Source organism: Stegastes partitus, unplaced genomic scaffold, assembly GCF_000690725.1.
Source record: "Stegastes partitus isolate 25-593 unplaced genomic scaffold, Stegastes_partitus-1.0.2 Scaffold1699, whole genome shotgun sequence".
NCBI classification, from domain to species: Eukaryota; Metazoa; Chordata; class Actinopteri; family Pomacentridae; genus Stegastes; species Stegastes partitus.
The window spans coordinates 1,919-22,403 of NW_007579430.1; the positions used below are offsets into that span (position 1 = coordinate 1,919).

A 20,485-nucleotide genomic window follows, 5' to 3' on the forward strand; every position below is an offset into this window, starting at 1 on the left:
TTGGTGTTTGGGGCTATTTCTGACAGGTAATACATCCCTTCTTCTTTCACCAGGTTCAGTAATTTTCCTCCCTTAATAAGACGCTATTCATATTATCATTAACCTCATACCAAGCAGTGTCCCAGCAGTGGGTCTAGTATTACAAACTTAGACCGGTATTGAAATTTTGTTCAGTTTCTCTCTGATTTAGTGAAAACTGGCCGACAATGACAAGCACTTTATTCTATGTTTGCATCTTCCAGTGAGCCATCATTGTACCAGTCGGCATTATGTTAGTTTGTATGTGGGCGAAGTATTTTCATACATTGGTAACCACGAATGAGATGGAAAGTATTGGCAACATCATGCATCTCATTGTAATGCTACTGTCTTTTTTTCTTTCTTTTTTTCTTTTTACAGGTTTGGTCGACGATTTGCAATCCTGCTTTCGTTATTCATCTTGTTCATGTTTGGTGTGAGCACTGCTTTCTCACCAAACATCTATGTTTACATGGCTATCAAATTTATCTGTGGGACTTCAAGCATTGTCATCGTCATGAACACTTCAGTGTTGGGTAACTCCATTATCTTTATTATTTATGATTACTGATGTTGGTTTTTGTTCAAAGTTTTGTTTTTTTTGACTGTCAGGTACTACAAATTCTCATCTGTCTTACAGCTGTAGAATGGAGCGATCCTTCAAAGACTGCTCTTTGCACAGTGGTCATGATAAATTTGACAAGCTTTGGACAGATGTTGACAGCTGGCACTGCTTACTTGATCCACAACTGGAGAGTCCTGCAGCTGGTGCTGTTCAGCCCACTTGTAATTCCTTTAATAGCCCATTACTGGTAAGAACTCTCTAATACCATGACCTTTTCAGATGTTCTTCAACTACTATATGCCAAAAACTGCCAGAGAAACTGTGATTGTAACTACTGCATCATTCCTTATTTGGAAATTGTGATTCAACAGGTTTCTTCCAGAGTCAGCTCGGTGGCTCTTGACACATGGCAGGAAGGAGGAGGCACGAAAGGAGCTCCAGCGAGCAGCCAGGATCAATGGGAGGGAACTACCAGAAGATTTGCTGGACAAGGTGATCAGCATCCAACACACTTTGGTTCACTCCATATATATTAAACCTCTTCATTGTATGACCATTTTCTAAAAGTTGCTTTTTACTTGTTCAGATAAATATGGAGAGTACACCTGAAAAAAGAAACATGTTTGACATCTTCAAAATACCGTATCTGAGAAAATATACTCTAATAATGGGCTTCAACTGGTGAGATGATGTTCATGTCATTGTCTTTAATGTCCACAGTGTCAACATTTGTCACAGTCATGGTGAAGTAGTGAAACTAAAAGCCTGTCTTCACCTCTGATTTTAGGTTTGCAGCGAGTCTTCTGTTCTATGGACTGACGCTGAATGTTGGTAGTTTTGGTACAAATATCTACCTCACACAGCTCATCTTTGCTCTTGTTGAAATTCCCGCAAATATTTGCAGTTTGACTCTAATTCAACACTTTGGAAGGAGAATATGTGAAGCCTGCTTCCTGTTCTTTGGGGGTGTTGCTTGCCTTGTGGTCCTTGCTGTTCCAAATGGTATCTTGAAAACCTTGAACATATTTTTATAGTTTAAAAAATATTACGGAGAGGTGAATGTTCCAATTTTCTAACAATTTTCTATCTTATATGTTTGTGTTAAACATTTTTTACCAATCAGATCTTCCTGTGGTGGTAACAGTCATCGCTGTGGTAGGAAAATTTTCTGCCTCTGCTTCTTTTACCACAGCCTACGTTTATGCAGCAGAATTGTACCCTACTGTTTTAAGGTAATGCCAAATAAGCTGCAATACATATGCAAAGTGTTGCCAAAACCCTCTCAGTCATTGTGTGATTCTTGATTATTGAATTCTTGCAGGCAGAATGGTGTCGGTCTGAACTCCATGTGCGCTCGTGTTGCCGGTACCCTCGCTCCATTGATCCGGCTGCTGGAGGTTTATCATTACACCATTCCCATGCTGATATATGGCATCATCCCCATTGCTGCTGGTGGATTCTGTTTGCTGCTGCCTGAAACCCTCAATGTGGAACTTCAGGACCACACTGAGTTAAAGTGAGCTGACTGTAACAACTGCATAGAAATATACATGTAGTAGGTTTGTAATAACCAAACTTTAGCTTTAACTGTGTTCCTTCTTTTGTTTTTAAATTTAGAAAACCAGCATATGGACCAATGGGGGACAGCAATCGTGCTGAACATGTCATTGAAGAGCACAAGCTATAATTTGCACATCATAATCCAACATTTGTCATTTCTCTCTTTTCTTACTTATTAGCAAGCATGAAAGTTGTAAAGAAAAGCTGACTGTAGTCGGTGATCATTTTGAGAATATTTGATTTTGTGTCACAGTTTTGTTTTGTTTTTGCCAAAGACTGGTTTTTAGTGCATCTGAAGGTGTTACTTTCCAAACGTACAACACATAAAAACATACGTGCATGACTGGTAGAAAGATACGGTTACATGAAAGTTTAGTAGATCCTCGATCGAACCACTTTTTTTTTTACAGATAAACAGTACAAGTGAATAGGTCCAATAGGGCATGTCTGATTTCAGGTTTATTGCTGTCTGACTTGCCTGCATTCTGCTGAACATGTGCTTTATGTTTGTTTCTGTACATGTTCTTGTCTGTCGGCATTATGACGTAGCTTTTGTATGAACCGTGCTGTTCAAAGTGCTTCATAAATAAGTCACACTGTGTCACTGTCTGTTGTTTTGTTTGAAGTTTTACAGTTGGTGGAGCTTAGCAATGATTGCTATTAAACTGTGCTTGGATCGTAAAGGTTTAAAGATTAATTAGCAAGATCAGATATAATCATTGGACCCATAGCAAGGCACACTACCCTTTAAATGAGGAACAGCTGCATGTTGAGCCAACTTAATATCAGAAAACTCTGGGAACTGAAGGAGACTGGATGTTTAGGTTTGTTGTATTTGGTTTATTTCTTGCTCTTTGTACACTTGTGATCCTGATTTTTTATTTTTTTAAATTTTATTTTATTTTTGACAATTGATGAAATTAGAATTTTTTTTCATGAATTCCTCGGAAATCGACCAAACATTTATGTCAGGTGCACAGTATTGATTAGAAAAACTACAAACAGTATCATTATGGCAGGCAGAACTGTAATGAAAGTTTGTGAGCATTCATTCAGGAGACACTGCTGAACATGTGGGAATGCGGAGAGAATGGACCTCTTTTTATATTCATAAAGAGTATCTTAATGTGTTTCGCCTTTGCATTTTACCATTTTTGTAAAAAAAATAAACCTTGCAGAAATCTCTTGTACACCGTCAAGCTGACTTCTGATCTTTGTTATCCCAGTTCAAGCAAAATTTACAATCTCTGTTTGAATTTCACATTGTATACAAAAGAAAACTACAGTTTTTACAGCAATCAGTTGGAGTAAATTTAAACTAAAATAGAAAAATGTCATTCAATAAAAATGACTGAGTGTCAAGGAGATTATTGTATGTCAGCATTTGCATACAATGTCCAGTTTTTAAAATTGATTAAGTCATCGTTATAGCAGTTAAGTTCTGTGTCATCATCCATTGTTAATCAGTACGTAAACACATTGTAAAGGCTGGACAGTGTTGACCATTGTGTGGTTCCTCGAACACAACTTTAAGAGGTTCTTCTGTGTTGTCAAAGTCACCATCTCATCTGTTGAAGATCGAAAAAGAACACAGCTTTAGGGAGGGAAGCCGCTATCATGGTTAGTTGTGAATACGAACATAATAACACGACAGAGATCAGTTCGTTCCTGTCTGCTGTTACTCACATTTACGCTGTACGTTCATGCCTCCGATTCGTCAGGCATCACATCGGCCGTGCTCTTCAAAAGCCATCGGTTCTTGTGTTGCTCGCGTCCAAAGCCCTCATCATAGTTTCCCTTTCGTCTGAACAGTTGTTGGTAGTGAAATATGCAGTAGAATTCACCATTTAACGGTGCGAAACTGTACATGCTACAAATGGGCAGAAGTTACAGGTCAAGTTTAGAGCCGTGCTTGGTTGAAGATAGTCAGGATGTTCTTGTAGTTATAGCAGCTGTCTGATAACCATGATGATTGGTTCCCACACATTTTCTGTCATTTTGAAAAGTTGTCATAGTAGGAAACCCACAGCTAGAGCTAATAACACTGTGTAAAAAAAATGGGCAGCAAGTTGCCAGAAAAAAATAGAACTGTAATGTTCAAAAACTATCAATAATGATATTTTTAGCCATTTTAAATCCAGGAAAATTGTGTAATTTTACAGCCGCACATTGTAAAAGAAAAATACTTGTAAAAATGCAAATTTGTGATTACATTTTTACAGTCAACATCTAAGTAACAAAATTTTACCTGTGATTTTACCGCAAATAATCTGTAACTTATCAAAACAGCCAAAATCTGGAAAATAACCTTAAACCTTAACATCAATATGTTTAAGAGCCTGCAAATAATCTGTAAAATAATTATAGATTATGGCGGATTCCAATCCAGAAAAAAAGTACATTTTTAATCACACATTGTAAAAAAATAAAATAAAATAAAATAATCAATGTGGACATAATTTACAGTTTGTGGCCTGTTTTGCTTTGTTTTGTTTTTTTGTTTGTTTGTTTTATATTGTGAATTATTACGGTTTTTCTGTGATTTTGCAAGTTTTTATTTGCAGTTCATCAAAACATGGAAAATGTGTAAAGTACCATGAAATACAGTCGTGACTCGATAATTCCACACGAAATGTAAACCTTCTTTTATGTCTGATAGCAAGTTTGTCGGATTGTCAAGGCAGCGGTCGAGACACCATTGGTGGCAAAGGCGGCAGCGCCACCCCCCCGCTGCCGCCGCCACCATCCGTGTTTACTTCCGTAAACACTGATCACGCTCGCTGCGTGTGACCTCGTCGTGTCCTCTTCTGCGCATGCGGGACACTTTTGGGTCGTATGAAGTTCACACAGAAGATTGCATACCAGCTGCATTTAATTAAAAATGTGAACGAACTCGTAAAAAAAAAAAAATCGGATTTCTCAAAAAAATCTGAATTGAGCATTAAGTCCTGCAGTATGAAGGGAGCCAATCTGTCGGATTGTTAAGTCAGATAATACGCCGTTATCCTTATTTGTGACATGAAATGTCACGTCGGAGTCGGAATCCAAGGCTGTCGGTATGTTAACACTGTTTTTCATGTGTTTCGTTCGTTTTTCCTAAAAACCTGTCGGATGGCAAGGTTTTCAGATTGCAAAGGATCAGAATATCGAGTCACCACTGTAGTTTTAAAGAAAAACTGTTTAAACACATTAGGCATACACATCATTAGATAGACCAGTGTATGAATTATTACATCTTAAGATTTATATCATATATCACATTTGATATAACCTGAGGACAGAATCACTTCTGTTACATTTAATCAATTAAGCAATCAATAAATGAATCAATGAAATGTTTTGGATTCACATGAGAAACATTACATTAGCTACTGGCCTGAATACAAGACAATGTTTTTACCAAGTTAGAGGCTTAATGTTGCTTGACTAGCAAATTTCTTCTGTCCATTTGTACTACACCACCGAAATCTGCAAAAATGTCCTGTCTACCTTAAAGAATTGAGCTCCCAGCTCTGCCAAGACTATGTGGGAAAATCATCTTTGTGGCAAAATGGGATGAAACAGAATCATCTGTTGAAGCAGTTATGAAGAAATATTATGTTGGAAGCTGGCAGGTGGAAAACGCCAGCAGTCAGAACAAATATTCCTGCACTTCAAAAGGACGTTTCCCCAAGAGCTTTCTCAGGATAGTTAACAAATTTGTGACTGAAATACAGAGAGGCCTGGACACTCAATCCACTCAGGCACACTTGTAAGTTTAACAGGTAAGATTTAAGCTTAATATGAAGTATTGTTGCACAGTAACGGTATATTTTTCAGGAGAAAAGAGAAGGAAGCATTTCCAGAGCAGTAATTCCTCTTCATATGTCTGCAGATCACATTTATATTATTCTGTTCGAGTTGAGAGTAAAACTAAAATGGTTGAAGTTTATTGTGTTATTTATTTTAGTTTTTGATGTTGATGACCTGTTAGGTATTTGCCTGTCATCTTATTGCCTCATTTCTTCTCCAGAAAGTAATTTTTCTAACACTTGCTACAATAAATGTCCTATAATCAGGACGATCTTATATTCAGGCCAATACACAGTAAAAATCAGATGTAACCAATTCATTTGGGCAATGATAGAATTTGATTGCACATTAAGATTCAGTGATTTATTGATACTGCAGGTGATTTTTCTTTAGAATGTTCTCATATCCCACCTTAATTTTTTCTTGCAGTGTTTACAGCAGAAGCACGTTTTGTGAAAAATGTATTTGTCTGCAGCTATTTTTTCCATCTGATAAACTGGCTTCTGACAGGCTGAGCACATCTCTCGACAAGCGGGTTCAAACTGATGGGAAAGAAAAAAATGAGACTGAACTTCACTGGAACAAAAATATTTCTTGACAGTAAGCATTCATATCAAATACAATGGGTTAAATCAAAACTCGACCTGTGATTTTACTTTGAAATACAAATCAAACACCGATGTAAGCTAAAAATCATTAACCAAACATACAGGATATAAGATAATCTAACACCAATGATGATTGTATAAATTAAAAAACAAGCAATAATAACCAACCTAATTAATTTCTTAGCAAATAAAGTTATGTACATGATAACGTTTGCATAAAGAATATGAAAAGCATTTGGCTATTTAGGCACTGAAGTACTGATCTGGTTGATTGGCAGCTGAACTTCCGGGTACATGGTGACCTGATATGCCGCTGGACTGATCGCTGCCTGACTCGTGGATGTTGTTGTGGTTTCTGGCTGAGTGACAACGGTGGAGGTTTTGGTTGAGTAAAACCGGTTCCCAAAGTTATCAGTCCTCTCGTAATTCTCCGTGACTGTTTTTGTCTCTATGACACTGTTACCTTCCCGGTCGGTCTGCACCTCGAGCACGCTGAGCTCTCGACGGGGGTTAAGCGGGCTGTAAGTGGATTGTTTTTGATCTCCTTTTCTCGGGGCTCTTCTTCTGTTTTGCGCGGGGCTGTTGCACGTCAGCATCTTTGTTGTCCGAAATTTCTCCTCCAGCTTTGGACTCTCCTGGCATGTCGGGCAGATGGAGGTTTCTGGAGGCGATCCGCCTCTTTTATCCGTCTTTCTGGCCGCTGACTGGATGGAGATAAAAGCAGGTGATGAGGGAGGGCTCGATCGTTGTTTTGCAGAGGCTACTTCAAGGCGTTGCCCCGCTGGCTTAACCGTGCTTCCTTGCATTTTAGTGCTTTCCTGTGCCTTCGTTCTGCTTGACCCGATGCTAATTTTGCTAATGTTGCCAGAGGATGAAGATTCTTGCACCGCCCCTAAGGACTCTCTGAACAGGCACGATAGACCAGCAATATCGGAATCTGACTTCAGTGTTGAGACCGAAAAAAGTGCCTTCTTTATGGTTTGCTCTATGTCCACAAGTCTGGCTAAAGTCTGTTCTTTCAGATTTATGATTTCCTCACTCGCTCGCTCAAGGTCTCCAAACACGTGTGCCATAGAGGACTTGCTTTCAGGGCTTTCTCTCAATAATGGAGACGTTTTGTCTTTGTTTTCTACCTCATCCTTTTTTTGTTTCTTGTTGTCAGAGGTGACAACCCAGTCAGGGACGTCCTCGAATACTGTCCTCAGAGACCTCACATCAACATCACTCGTGTCCTGTTCGATTTCTTCCACTCGACTGAGAATGCTCTGCAGTTCCTCCTGCTTTCGCAAGTTGTCAAAAATTTCCATGGCCGCCGTCATGTTCCCTCTCATGATCTCGTCCATGTGAACTGACAGTCGCTGTCGACGCTCATCTTCTGTTTCCGCTCGTCCTTTTCTCGCCCTCATCTCGACTTTGCTGTCTGGCTTCATTTCTTTCTCCTGCTTGTCTTTGCTCACAGCTGTTTGTCCACAGATGTTAACTGAAGGATCGGTTACAGTTTGTACTGGTTTTGGATCCGCATGTGCAAAAACAATTTCCCCAGGTGGATTTTTGATATCAGGCTGGGCAATTTTGACTCTTTTTGGTTTTACAGGTGCCATCTTTGTTGTCTTTTTACCTCCAAATTTCTGACGTGCTTCGTGGAAGTCTACATGCTTGTCGTCAGTTTCATTCATGTTGTCGTTGGCTGGCACATCCTGGTGGCTTTTCTGCTCTCCTGTGGCTTTATTATTCTGTTGTCTATTAATGATATGCTTATCTTTGTCATCATGTTCTGAGGTTACAATTGAACCTTGGACTTGATGCTTCGCTTCAGCTTCCTGAGACATCTGAACAACTTCACCTAATAACTTATTTCTTTCACAATCCCCTGAATCAGATATTAAGAATGTGCCGCTGTTAATTTTAAACAGGTCTTGCTTCTGTTCATCGTTGCATGAAACTGATGTTTTTGGCAAAGGTAGATGAACTTGACTGGCTGCTTCTGTGGGTCTTACTGTTTTAGTTTGGGTCGCCTCTGGAGTTTTTATGTTGACTGATTGATAATCTCTGTCTTTCACCTTTAAATGTTCTGGTTTAGGTGGAAGGGCTGGTTTAGGACCAACAGGTCTTTTGCTTTTCTCTGAAACAACACTTGTAGCTGGTTTATTTGGGGTTCCTGTCTGGTTTAAAGGCTCCGCATTGGCTGCAGTCTCCTCTTTCCTCAACTGTACTTGGTTGGTTGCTTGACCTTCAGTCACAGGACCAGACTCCTCAGTATTGGGCTTTTGAACAGACACCACATCCACCTTTTGCGTTCTCTCTTGGTGAGGTTTGGAGGAGTTTCTGTAGATCATAGCAGCTTTAAAATCTCCTCTTGTGACGTTGATGTTGGATTTCCCCAAGGATTCCAAAGCTGCTTGAAGTTTACCCTCAAAAACAACTTCCTCGTCCTCTTGCTGTGCAGTTTCTGAACTGTTCACAGATACCGTAGTAGTTTCTTTCTGCACCGCCTCTGTCCCCTTTTGACCCTCTTTGCCACACATCTCAGTAGCTTGCACTGTGGCAGAATTAGTGTCTTCATGGCATCGCTCTATACTTTTGTGTTGGCAGTCTGATTTATGTCCTGAGGTGAAGTTGGAGGCTGATCTGTCCTCAGTTTCTTGAGGTAATTCTGCTTCTGTTCTGGAGTTTTTGACATTACCTGCTGCAACTGAGACAAGAGGTTCCTCAGGAGATTCTGGGGTAAGGATTTTTTGTTTTTCCTCTGATGAGTGATACAGTGATTTGGCCTCGATTGTGGCCTCTTGAAGACTCTTGATTGCTGTTTGGAGGTTAAAGATCTCGTCACTGTCATCCATCACTTCAACTAATTCAGCTTGGTGGACGCTGTCGTCATCTTGTGGGTCAAAATGGAGCTGAGACGCCTGCGGTAGCACTTCAAAGTTACATGCGTCGTCTTGTGCTTGGCCCTCGCATTCCCTGAACGTATTGTTTACCTGCACATTAGAGATTACCCCAGAACTGCACTCTGTAGAGGACTGGCTATTTCCAGGTGAATCATTTTGACCTGTAAATGCATGACAAATGGAAGCAGATGGAGTTGGATTTTTAGGGACATTTTTCTTTGGTTCAATTTGACTTTGGTCTCCAGAGAACATGCGTTTTAGTTTCTTTATATCCACCGGGACCCACTCTGAAGCACTTTCCTCTTCTTGATCAGCCCTCTGTTCCTGATGAAGCTCCGTGTCCTGTTCTTGAACAGTTGGTTCAGCCTGAAGGGTTTTTAAATACTCCAAATCTCCCTTTTCAATACAACTCTTAAACAGTTTTACATTCCCCTTCATTTTGATTTCAGGCCTGACTGAACCTTGGTCTTGAGAGGTTTCCAGACGGCTGCTTATGGTTGATTCAGAAGCACCTTTTCTTGTTTCTTTGTTCGTGTCACCACTCAATACCTCTGATTCATCAGATTCTGCACCTTGTGGAGGGCTGTATCTCTTCACATCTTCCTCATCGGAGTAATTGTAAAGGGAATAAACAATGACATTAGCGCAGTTGTTTACATCCTCTTGAATGATTACTCCTTTCCTCAGAGAATTGTCTTGATTGAGAACATCCTCAATGAGCTGAAGCACGTTGGCAGTTTTAAACTCTGTGTCTTTGCTGGTATTGAATTGATGCTGGTGAACAGGGACATTCACCACCGTGGCCTCCATACAGCCTTTGCTATCCTCCTTAAGGTAAGTGATCTGAGGTCTTAGGTTTACCCGTGGCAGCAACTGCAGTATGAAGTTTTGCGCGCCTCCTTGTGCCACCTCATCATATTTTAACTCAGGCCCGCTCTCTGACAGCGTGAATTTAGCCTTTTTAGCAATCATCGTCTCATTCACCTCAATGATTGAGCCACTTGAATGTATGGCTTTAACACTGTAGAGGAAATTCAATGTTTCCTTGATGTTCTCCACCATTGTCTCAATTTCATCCTTGTTCTGATGCCTGATTTTGCTGAATGGCATCGATTCAAACATATGGGTTCTATTCTTCACATTAGCTGTGAGGTAGTCTTCACCTGGCCCACTGTCTCTTGCTGGGGTTTGAGTTTTTGACGTATGCACATGGGAATGCTCTCTTTCTATGTTTGTTGAGATAAATGGGTTGTTTCGCAAAAGAACTGCGCTTGTTTTTATCGTTTCACTGAATCTTTCTGAATCAGGAAAGCTTGTAGACTCGTCGTCAAAGACTGCTTCACCAGAGGAAACCTCTTCCCTGGAAATGTCACGTTCAAGGCTTTTACCAACAACATGAGTACATGACACTTGTTTATGAGGTTGTTCCTCCCAATCTTTACATTTGCTGTTTTGATTATCTTTGCTACACATTTCAAACTTTTTCTGTTTTTGAACTGCCTTTGTCTCATCCTCAGAAATAGGAACTTTCCCCTGGAACTTGTTATCTGGATTTGGCCTGGATGTGTTCACAGACTGACTCTCAAATATCCTTCTGGTTGCCTGAACATCTATTCTTATCATCTCCTCCTCACACTCTCTGGTAAGATCTGGCCTAACTGATTTGTCATCCTCTGTGATCTCTTTAGCACTTTCGGCATGAGGCCCTTCCTTCGGCTCCTCAGAAACAGCTGGCGTTTTACTGAAATCACATCTTTCCACCGTTCCTTCTGTCGTGTGCATCTTGGAGCTGTAAGGAGATACTTGGGTACTCCGGCCACAGTTCTCAAATATCAGGCGTCTTGACAAGACCTCTCCCTCGTATCCGGTTTCACCAGCTGTCGACCCTTCTGAGCTCAAAACCTCAGCAAGCTCCTCATCCACAACATCATCTAGCATCTTCAGCTCTGGGTGAGTGTGCTTCAGGAGCCTCCTCAGCTCGCATTTTTGCCGCTGTTGGTATAACTTTTCTTTGGAAAACTGGGATGCTGTGGGTTGAGAATGTGCAACAGAGAAGTCTTCCTGTCCTGGTTGATGTCCGGCAGAAGGAGGCGGAGGGAAGTCATCTCTCCTTTGTTGGGATGTTGAGTCTTCAGCCATCTTAGAAGAACAAAGTAATGCCCTTACAGTTATGTCCATTTCAACAGGGATTAGCCATCCAGTGAAAACCATGCTCCAGAGTAGGCAAACATACTCACAGGGATGAGAGCCACATATTACCATCCAGATCATGCCGGTTGGGATGTTTTTCACATGCTAGGTGTGAGTGGATTAGCTCAACTCCAAAGCAACCAGCAAACCACAAATCCGACCACAAAATGTGAATGACATTCAATATCTGTTTTGTTTTTCCAAAGGTCAACTGCGCAGCTCTCAGGAAAATCAATCATGGTTTTGATTTTTAAGTTAAGTGGATACTGTGGAAAATGTTTACGTTATTGTGACAATGCAAATCTAATGTGCACATAAGAGTTGTACCAACCACATCATCATGCAAAATATCCGGTGATGTTTTGCTTTACCTTTGCTAGTTTTACTCCTGTCCCAGATTTACGTGACTGGGCTTGTTCCTGGATGGGAATAAAAATGAATTCAGGTTGGGTAAACATTACATAAGCAATGTTGTCTCGCTGCTGTAATTTGCTTTATTAGTAAATACATAAATAATAAACTGCAGTGTGTAGCTGCAGCGATGCTACTACAGTATATGTGCATAAGTAGAGGTATATTTTACCACTTTTCTTTATTATTCTAAATAAATCCTGAAGTGTGGGAACATTTCATGTTTGAAATTTCATTAAAATTGAGCTTCCAGATGTAAATATAATCTTAGAATTCACTTTTTCTGTCCTTAAACATTTAGTTAGTATACCTTACATAAAGGTCTAATATATCTGACATAATTCTCATGATACTGGAGGAAATAAATGTTATTATCCTGAGAACAATCTTTCCTATATGAACTAAACTGTGATTTCCACACAGCACCAAGACTCCTAACATAGTCTTTACACATAATGAGTAGACAGATGTTTACCGGTTTTAACAGACTGTGTGTTGATTCCTGAGGTGCCACTTTTGACAGATAGAGAGCAGACATCGCTTTGACCGAGACAGACAGTATCTCCTTGGTTTGGATGAAAGAGCTGTCTCTGAAGTCTGCAACTGACCTCCTCTTTTCCTCTGGAGAGACATCAGACACAGTGGTTTCAACGGGTTGGATTTTGTTATGACATAAATTGCACTGTGTAGTACTTAGAAAGGGCCTAATCAGAGCTGTCTGAGATCCACGTCTAAATAAAAGCTGTAATCAACGTCACGTGACGGGGAAGACAGACAATTTAAACAATGACTCATTTAATTACACACAGGTGACTTCTGTGTTCAGTGTCCATGTCACCAAACAGTGTTTTAATAGGTACCAATTTGGGGTCACTAGTAATAGCACTTTTCTAAGCTGATATTTAACAGCTGTCATGTGGTTGAGTTATAAATGTACCACTTGTGGCGGAGCAGGACGGATACCTGACTCCACTGGCACACAACACACTGAGAGTTAAAGGACAGGCAAGCCACCGCGGCCACAGTTGACTAAGCATGGGAGTGCGAAAGTAAACAGAGATACATCACAAAATTGTGTAGAGAAGGACAGATACAGCAATAAATCTGTTGTCTATCAGCATCAGGAAAACATCAAAATCACTGGGATTTAGTTTTTAAAAAAGCAATTTGTTGAATTCTGACTGCGACATTTTAGTTAATTTATATTTAAAAGTATAATTACACTGCAAAAGCAGTAAAAACTACAATTTATCTATATTAGTTTCAACAGTATACTCTGTAAATGAACTTTTATGGATTTAAAGGCAAGTTTTCAAGAGCATGTGCAGCCCCTGTTGGTCAAAATCCAAATCTCTACTCACAGAAGGTGAATAATTCCCAGTTTCCTTCCTCCCTGTCTTCTGAGTTTCTTCCAAATCTGTGTGATCTGTGTATATTTCAGTATAATTGTTTTGTAGCTTTGCGTCCTGCAGCGGAACTTCTGCCACCCTCGGTCGCTCCTGCTTTCTGTGTCACTCCTGCCCTAGAGACAGCTGACCCTTTCACCCTCCCGCACTTATTCAGGACTCGCAGCACGCCGGCTATTTCCGTCGCGCTCTGCAGTGGCCTCCTATTCCCGCACCAGGTTGAGTCAATCACAGCGCTTTGCACCGTCACCGTGCAGATATATCTTCCCCTTTCATTCATACCGTCCACAGCTTTGACCTGAGTCATTGGACTCGAAGACAGCTTTCCAGGGAATGTTTACCAGGGAGGCGGTATCTAGTTTGGGCTCTTGCATGGTGATTCAGACACTGAACTGAGAAGCTAAACATGTTTTCCTGTTTAATATTACAGTGGATGAAATGCAAACTATTCATATGTTTTTTTTTTTTTAAAAAAAGGTATCGATTACAGGGAAAACATCTTTCTTGAAACAACAGCTTTTCTTTTTTTGGAAACTTTTATTTGTTATCCAGGTTGCATTGTGAAGCACATTTGCACTACACCATATACATTTAGAGAGCCAAACCATCTTGTCTGAGGGAGCGATGCAATCAGTTTCTCACAGTGTTTATAGTGCAATGTTTTTAGTCCTATCAGCTGATCTTTGACCTGAAAGTGTACACTTAGAATGAATTTGAAGATGTTCTCATTATTGGCACATGCAGTACCTGATTAGACTTTTTATCATTAGTTTTAATCGTAATTTTCTCGAGTTGTACTGATAACTAAACAATAAAGCGGCGCTCTTTCAAAAGCGTGCCAAGTATGTAGAATTGCACTCTAAGCATCTAATTGCTTTATTGGGGCGTTGGCCGGGATAATGTGGTGTTCAGGCTGGCACTTTGATAAAGGTTGTCGATCTAGATGTAGGATAGTGCTGTCTGGTACTCACCTTCTTGAGAGGCTGCAATTTTTTCAAAATCAATACCGCCTATTGTTTTTCTCTTGTCTGTCCAGGTCTGATTCACCACCTACAGAAAGAAACATTAAACTGTCACTGCTATGTCTTCTCATATGACGGCACAGTTGTTTGTAAAGAAAACATAGGTGAGTGACATGTTTTGTAGTTGGAGGAAGTGAAAAGAAAGCACAGCCCCTGCAGCAAATGGTTATCAATTGTTGATGCATTCATTTTCTGGACATTATTGTCTCATTAGACCTTGCAAGGCACGTGAAACACATTTTCTATATGGAAGAATCATCTAGACGAAATCACAAAAGCAAAGTGTCATCTGGAATCACTTGATGAAGATTTGAAAAAAGTTATTTATACATGCATATACTTAAACATTTTATATATATATAAACCTTAACAGATTTTCTTTAAAAGACAGGAATCGCTGCACAGATAAAGGAATCAATAAATTCCATAAAATGGTAGCAAAGTCTGGATGTAGATGATTTACAGTCTGTAAAGGAAGTGAAACTAAATTGAAGATCCACCACGTGAACAAACACAGGATTAAGCTGTGGGAGTGGCGTCTGACGTGCACATGACGGGAAATCTGTGGGTGTGAACTTTAAATGCAAGACGGTATAAAAGTGTCACAGAACTGGTCTGCAAGGAAAAGTGGCAGAAAATTTCTAAATCAAGATTTCACAAAAGATATCTGCTAATGGTTGGGGAAGCTCAGTACTGATGACAATAAAGGAACAGTGCATTACTAGATGTATTGATTTTTGTAAAGGCTCATTTTTAATGTCTCCTTCAGGCATTTCATTTAATTCTTTCCACCTCAAAAACCAACTAAATGAAATAATTTGGCCAGTGGCATCCAAACTTTTGCAAACATCTACATGTGGCCTTAGCTCTGTTTGTGCAAACATGATGGACAAAATAATGAACAACTCCTAAAATTGGACCTTTTAGCCAGAACAGTGTTCGTATTTACCTTTTGAGTCACGTGATCCACTTTTGCGTCCATACTGTCAACACTTATTTGTCTCGTCTTTTTCTCTGCAGGGCTTTTTACGTCTTTGACCTCTCCATTCATCACTGGCACAGCAGCCACGGACGGTGACGTAAAGTTCGCAGCCCTGAAACCGCTCTTCGCTTTGTTTTGCGTCACATCCTTGGACTCAAACCGAGCTTTCAGGGCCTCGATGGACAGGGCGCCGGTTTGAAGGCTGCCCATCGACACGCTGCGGGTCAGGCTGGCTTTGGCTCTGGACCGCTCTCTCTCGTCATTTCTCTTAATCAGAGACTCCAGGTTAGACTCTGGTTTTTCTACAAGGGATGGTTTTATCTGAAAGTGATGGACACAGGGGGAAAAACTGTATCCAGCTACAATGATGATGCAACCACATAAAAAAAAAGCCTGATAGTAAAGTCACAAGTTACCTCTTTTACAACTTGCTTTACTTTACCATCATCTGCAGCGGTTGTTTGAATGACTGTGCTCACTTTCACTGTGGTTTGATACCTGTTACATGCACAAACACTGTATTAATGATTTAATAACTCACTGTGTGCACAACTGTGTGTTTGGTTGTCATAGATGCAGAAAGAGCGAGTAAGATGATGTTTCTGTTACCTGGACACCAACTGGGACACTGATACCGCCTTGTCCCGCAGTCCTACGTCCGTCCAGACCGGTTTGTCATCTGACGAGGGGATGCTCTTCAGTGACTGGACGCGCCTCAGGTTGTTCTTCCACTCCATGATCACGTCACGGCAGAGCACAGTTTGCAAATAATTGCACCACCCTGTACACATGAAGGATAATCAATGGCATTATCCCTGTTGTCGAGGCTCTGGATGCCATATTCTGTGTATGTTTTAAGATTTATTTGCCCCATAATCTCAACACACCAGTGAGCATTTTATCTTCCTTTTCCCACTAACTCATGAGAATGGCAACCCGTGACATCAATAATGCGCAGCCCTTAATGAATGAGAATGAATGATTTCATGTCATGCGGTTAAACAGCAGCTGCTCAGTTTAGAGATAAGAGCTTAAGTTTCATGAAAGCAAGGTTTTGGGATAGGTGAAGTAAATTTTGAGTAGATTTTTGTTTTTTTTTACCTTTAAGTTGTCAGTGAGTGTCTGTTCCCTGCGACGATCACAAGCGGCATCACAAGACCTGCGCACAACTTCAGCGAGCAAAGTCCTTTTTCTTCCTCATTATAAAAGACCGTAAAGTCGCCTCCGAGCAGGAAACAACAGGATATACAATAAAACCCCAAACGCTGCTCAGTCACACAAAACTGCCCTAACAACACCTGTTTGTATGTATTGAAAATACGGATAATGAAGTTGTCAATTCAGAAAATATTTACCCAACAATCACCATTTTGCTCCATAAGCAAGCTCCCATTGTCTTCACTGTGTGCTTTGTTGGCCTGAGCCTTCAGGAGGATCGTTGATGTTTGATTTCAGATTACGCCTCAGATGTAATTACTTGAGCTTTGAGCAGCAGCGCACCATCCATTAAGATAAAATGAGATTAACTTTATCGATCCTGAGGGCACTTGGATCATTGGAGCGGCAAAAGAGGTTTAATTTATACAAAGGGGGACAACAAGTAGGACGTACTGAAAATGAAGGAATTATGATTAAAATGCAGCTCTGGTGTTTTGAGAGAATACTTGTGCGTTGAGTTTTGACCGATACTGATTAACAGAGATCCCTCGGTTACAGATTTACACATTTAGAAGGTCATAAAGGAATACTACAAAATAAAGTTTGCACTGTGGTACTTTAGCAAGACTATTTTTAAGCAACATAGGAGACACACTTCAGCTATTTTTGTGCACCTATTGGTTTAATAAAATTGGAATCGACTTAAAATGGTTAGAACTGGATGAATACAACCAGGGAGAAATCAACCATGGTGCATAGTTTCAGCTGTCTTGAGGAAATAAAAGGCAGCACAAAAGTGGTTTAACTGTACAAAGTTAACAGAAAAGTTGCATCAGGCATGACCTTGTAATGCTTTTGGCTTTCCGAAGTTTACAAATTGTCCACATGCTTTAACTGTCAGGCACTGTACTTGTTGAAGACATAAAAATATGTAGGTTTGTGTGCATTTAGATCATTTTTTAAAACTTAATATAACACTGGATGATGTTTATATGATAGATGTTGCTTATCCTTGCAAGCTTAGATACAAAACAACAACATTCTCATCGGTTCCACGTATTTGTTTTATGATAAATCATTGCAACTAGAGAAAGAAAAGTAACTCTGACACACTTTACTGGGCGAAAAAAACAAACCCTGAAGTTTGATAAATGTCACAGTGCAGCACCTCTTTTAAGCCGCTGTCCTACTTTGGTTGCCCCATTTAAAAGAGCCTGGAAACACCAGTGGAACTAAACTATTACTTTTACTGCTCCTTTAAAGGTTTTAATTCCCAAATTGGGTTTCAAACGGCGACGAGTTTCCTATAATCTTAGGCGGCATGGAAGGAACAAGTGTTGAGGAAGTCTGTCTCCACCCAGGAATTCCAAGAACTCCTGACCCTGAAGGGTCAAACAGGAGCAGGAGGAAGCTGAACCAGAATCCTCCCACACATACTCCGAGAAATGTGGATTCCACTGAACGCAGCATTCTCGACGAGTCGGTATAAAATACAGTTTGCATGTCGGTTGAGAAATACCTACCAAAGAGAAAACAAAGCTTTTAGAGGCACATACCAGGAATGGTTTTTGTTTTTTTCCCTCCACCCAACCCCTGTGTACATGCAAAGATTACAGCTTTGTCCTTATGTTAAATAATAGGCGGTTTTGATAATTGTGCCCTCTTGTGGTGACATTTCTTTACTGCGGTAACTCCAAATAGGTTAAATATTTAAAGTGTTCAAAGCTGCATTCCAGTGATTGATTTATTTATTTATTTTTGGCCACTTGGGGGCAGTTAAATGAGCTAAAAATGTGCTCATTATCACAAATTTATTATTTTCTGTTGTTAAAAATTGGTGAAACTTTTACAAATGATACCATTCTGCAAGAAAAAAAGACTTTTACTTTAATATATTTCATATGTATATATATATATGAAATAATGGCTGTAGTTATGGATAAGATTTAGCTTTCAAGCATATGAACGTTATATCAAATCGTTAGCACTAATGCAACAACAGATAAAACATCACCAACATTAAACTGAAGCCGTTCTGCATAACGGCTCATTTTAGTTTTGATTCTTGAGTTCATTTACACATCCAAACTTTTATTTGCGTAAAATCCTGAGCGCAGATCTTGTAACAGATTGCGTTAGTTTGATTCTTACTCTATCTGAATGCGTCGTTGTAGTTTTTGTTGTATCGGATTCCCCCCCTCCGTTTCACAAAAGTGTAAAATGCAGTAGATGTTGGAGACAATGGAAGCCTTTGCCAGCGCACACAATTCATATTCACTCTCTTTAGTCTTGCTTTCTGTTAATCAGTCTTCAGACAAAGAGAGAGCAACAGCAGCAGCACACACCCCTGGGGCAAAAAAGAAAAAAAAAAAAAAGAGAGAGAGAGAGATTCAGCCTGGCTGTCTCCCCCTCCTCTGCCCCTCCTCTGACTACAACCCTCATCCCTCCCTTCTAAACCCACTCCTGTCTCTGTCTCAGAGGCACCAGGGAGATGAAAGGGAATATGCAATGCGCCGCCTTTGACTGTGAACTGTGCAGTGTTATTAGGGGAAGTTTACTGGCCTTGTCTGCGTTTTAAACACGCTTGCTTACACCAGCCGGCTGTTTATTGGGAGGACTTGTGGCCGGTTGGAGGGAGACTTAAATACCTGCAGATTACATTGCATGACTGATAAAGGGCCTGCGAAAAAAACAAAAAACAGAAAGCACACCATTCTGTCTTGAATCTGCAGGAACATGTCCCTCTTCAGTGAGTAAAAACAGCTACATAGGAGAGAGGGTTGGCCTTTTCTTTTCTTTTCTGCCTATAACGCGAGCAGCAGCCCGGCAGGGGGCGGTAGAGACCACTGAAACACACAGCTTTGTGTTCTCTCGACCACATTCGGGTTATGTGGGAACATTACAGTGGGGCTATTCAAGGCCAAATTAGGTTATTTCAGTGCACCAAAATAACCCAGGACATACAGCAGAGAGAACGGAGACCAGATAGTCGGGGGAAGATAAGGTCACCGCCGCTTAATAAAGTTTGGTCGCTGAGGCATATTAACATAAGCATATTTTATCACTGAAATGAATTTACATGCAAGACTAATCTGTGTCATCGGATATCAGAAGAAGAAGCATTCTAATGATAAGCTGCTACCTCGCTTAACCCCGCTGCAGTCACATCCACACTGTCTGCATCCTGGCAAGAAACAACAACAACAACAAAAAAAAAAAGGCAATCTGAGGTCTCTGCGGCGTCTCACGCAGCCTGAGATGATCCTGGCTGGGTGTGAGTGACAGACACACACATGAGGACGCACACGTCACCTCACACGGCCCGGCAGTCATGGGTTCGTCTGAGATGGATAATATGCATGCATTGTGACACACGGGGCAGGCACAGTGTGTGTGTGACTCAGCAAGTGGTGTGTGTTTGCATGCGTGTGTGTATGTGTGTGTGTGTGTGATTCATGCTGCTGCTACTAGTGACACTGCCCAACATGTAATTGAGGTAATCTCGTTGGTGTTCATTCAGAGCCTTTCGAGAAAAACAGACTCGTAAATGCGGGAGGAAAACATGTTTTCTCTAATCAGAACGTTCAATAATTGAACCCGATAGCTATTAAACATTGGTAACAATAAGCTCCTTTTTAAACACTGTGTTGTAAAGAGGCTTATTAGTTTAATCGCAACGTTCTTCAAATCATTTTTGGCACATCTAGGAATATCTTACTTATTTATCAGTTGTTTCTTGGCCAGCTCGCTTTGAAGCCAAGATGAAGCACCAATTAGTTAAAAATGTCCCATCTGTAGTTTAGATCTCCTTTTAGAATCAGACCACCCTTGAAGAGGCGAAGAAGAAAAAAAAAAAAAAGAAGCATACAAGAGAAGCAGCATACT

At 40.4% G+C, this 20,485-nt stretch overlaps 2 protein-coding genes across 6 annotated transcripts in view; one reads left to right on the plus strand and one right to left on the minus strand.

The window, feature by feature from the left end:
* Positions 1–2,103, plus strand: part of LOC103372133 (solute carrier family 22 member 13-like) — a 2,654-nt gene extending 551 nt beyond the window's left edge. The window contains exons 3-9 of the mRNA XM_008301698.1: positions 400–554; positions 659–830; positions 955–1,075; positions 1,170–1,264; positions 1,371–1,585; positions 1,707–1,815; positions 1,905–2,103. Coding sequence (XP_008299920.1) covers positions 400–554; positions 659–830; positions 955–1,075; positions 1,170–1,264; positions 1,371–1,585; positions 1,707–1,815; positions 1,905–2,103 — 1,066 coding nt within the window. The remainder of the gene's footprint in view (positions 1–399; positions 555–658; positions 831–954; positions 1,076–1,169; positions 1,265–1,370; positions 1,586–1,706; positions 1,816–1,904) is intronic.
* An 859-nt stretch (positions 2,104–2,962) lies between these two features.
* Positions 2,963–15,444, minus strand: LOC103372128 (xin actin-binding repeat-containing protein 1-like). 5 transcript variants are annotated; one of them, XM_008301693.1, is made up of 7 exons: positions 15,410–15,444; positions 14,410–14,488; positions 12,508–12,653; positions 11,993–12,040; positions 6,347–6,477; positions 3,830–4,013; positions 2,963–3,711 (listed from the first exon to the last, which is right to left on the minus strand). In XM_008301693.1, the coding sequence occupies exons 1-6, from the start codon at positions 15,440–15,442 to the stop codon at positions 3,845–3,847; spliced, it is 606 nt and encodes a 201-aa protein (XP_008299915.1). In that variant the 5' UTR covers positions 15,443–15,444; the 3' UTR covers positions 2,963–3,711; positions 3,830–3,844. The 5 variants fall into 5 exon arrangements, 4 of the variants coding, with proteins under 4 accessions (XP_008299915.1, XP_008299912.1, XP_008299913.1 ...); XM_008301690.1 differs by having other exon boundaries at positions 6,347–11,570; XM_008301691.1 differs by lacking the exons at positions 14,410–14,488; positions 15,410–15,444 and adding an exon at positions 13,394–13,540 and having other exon boundaries at positions 6,347–11,570.
* Between the last annotated feature and the right edge of the window lie 5,041 nt (positions 15,445–20,485).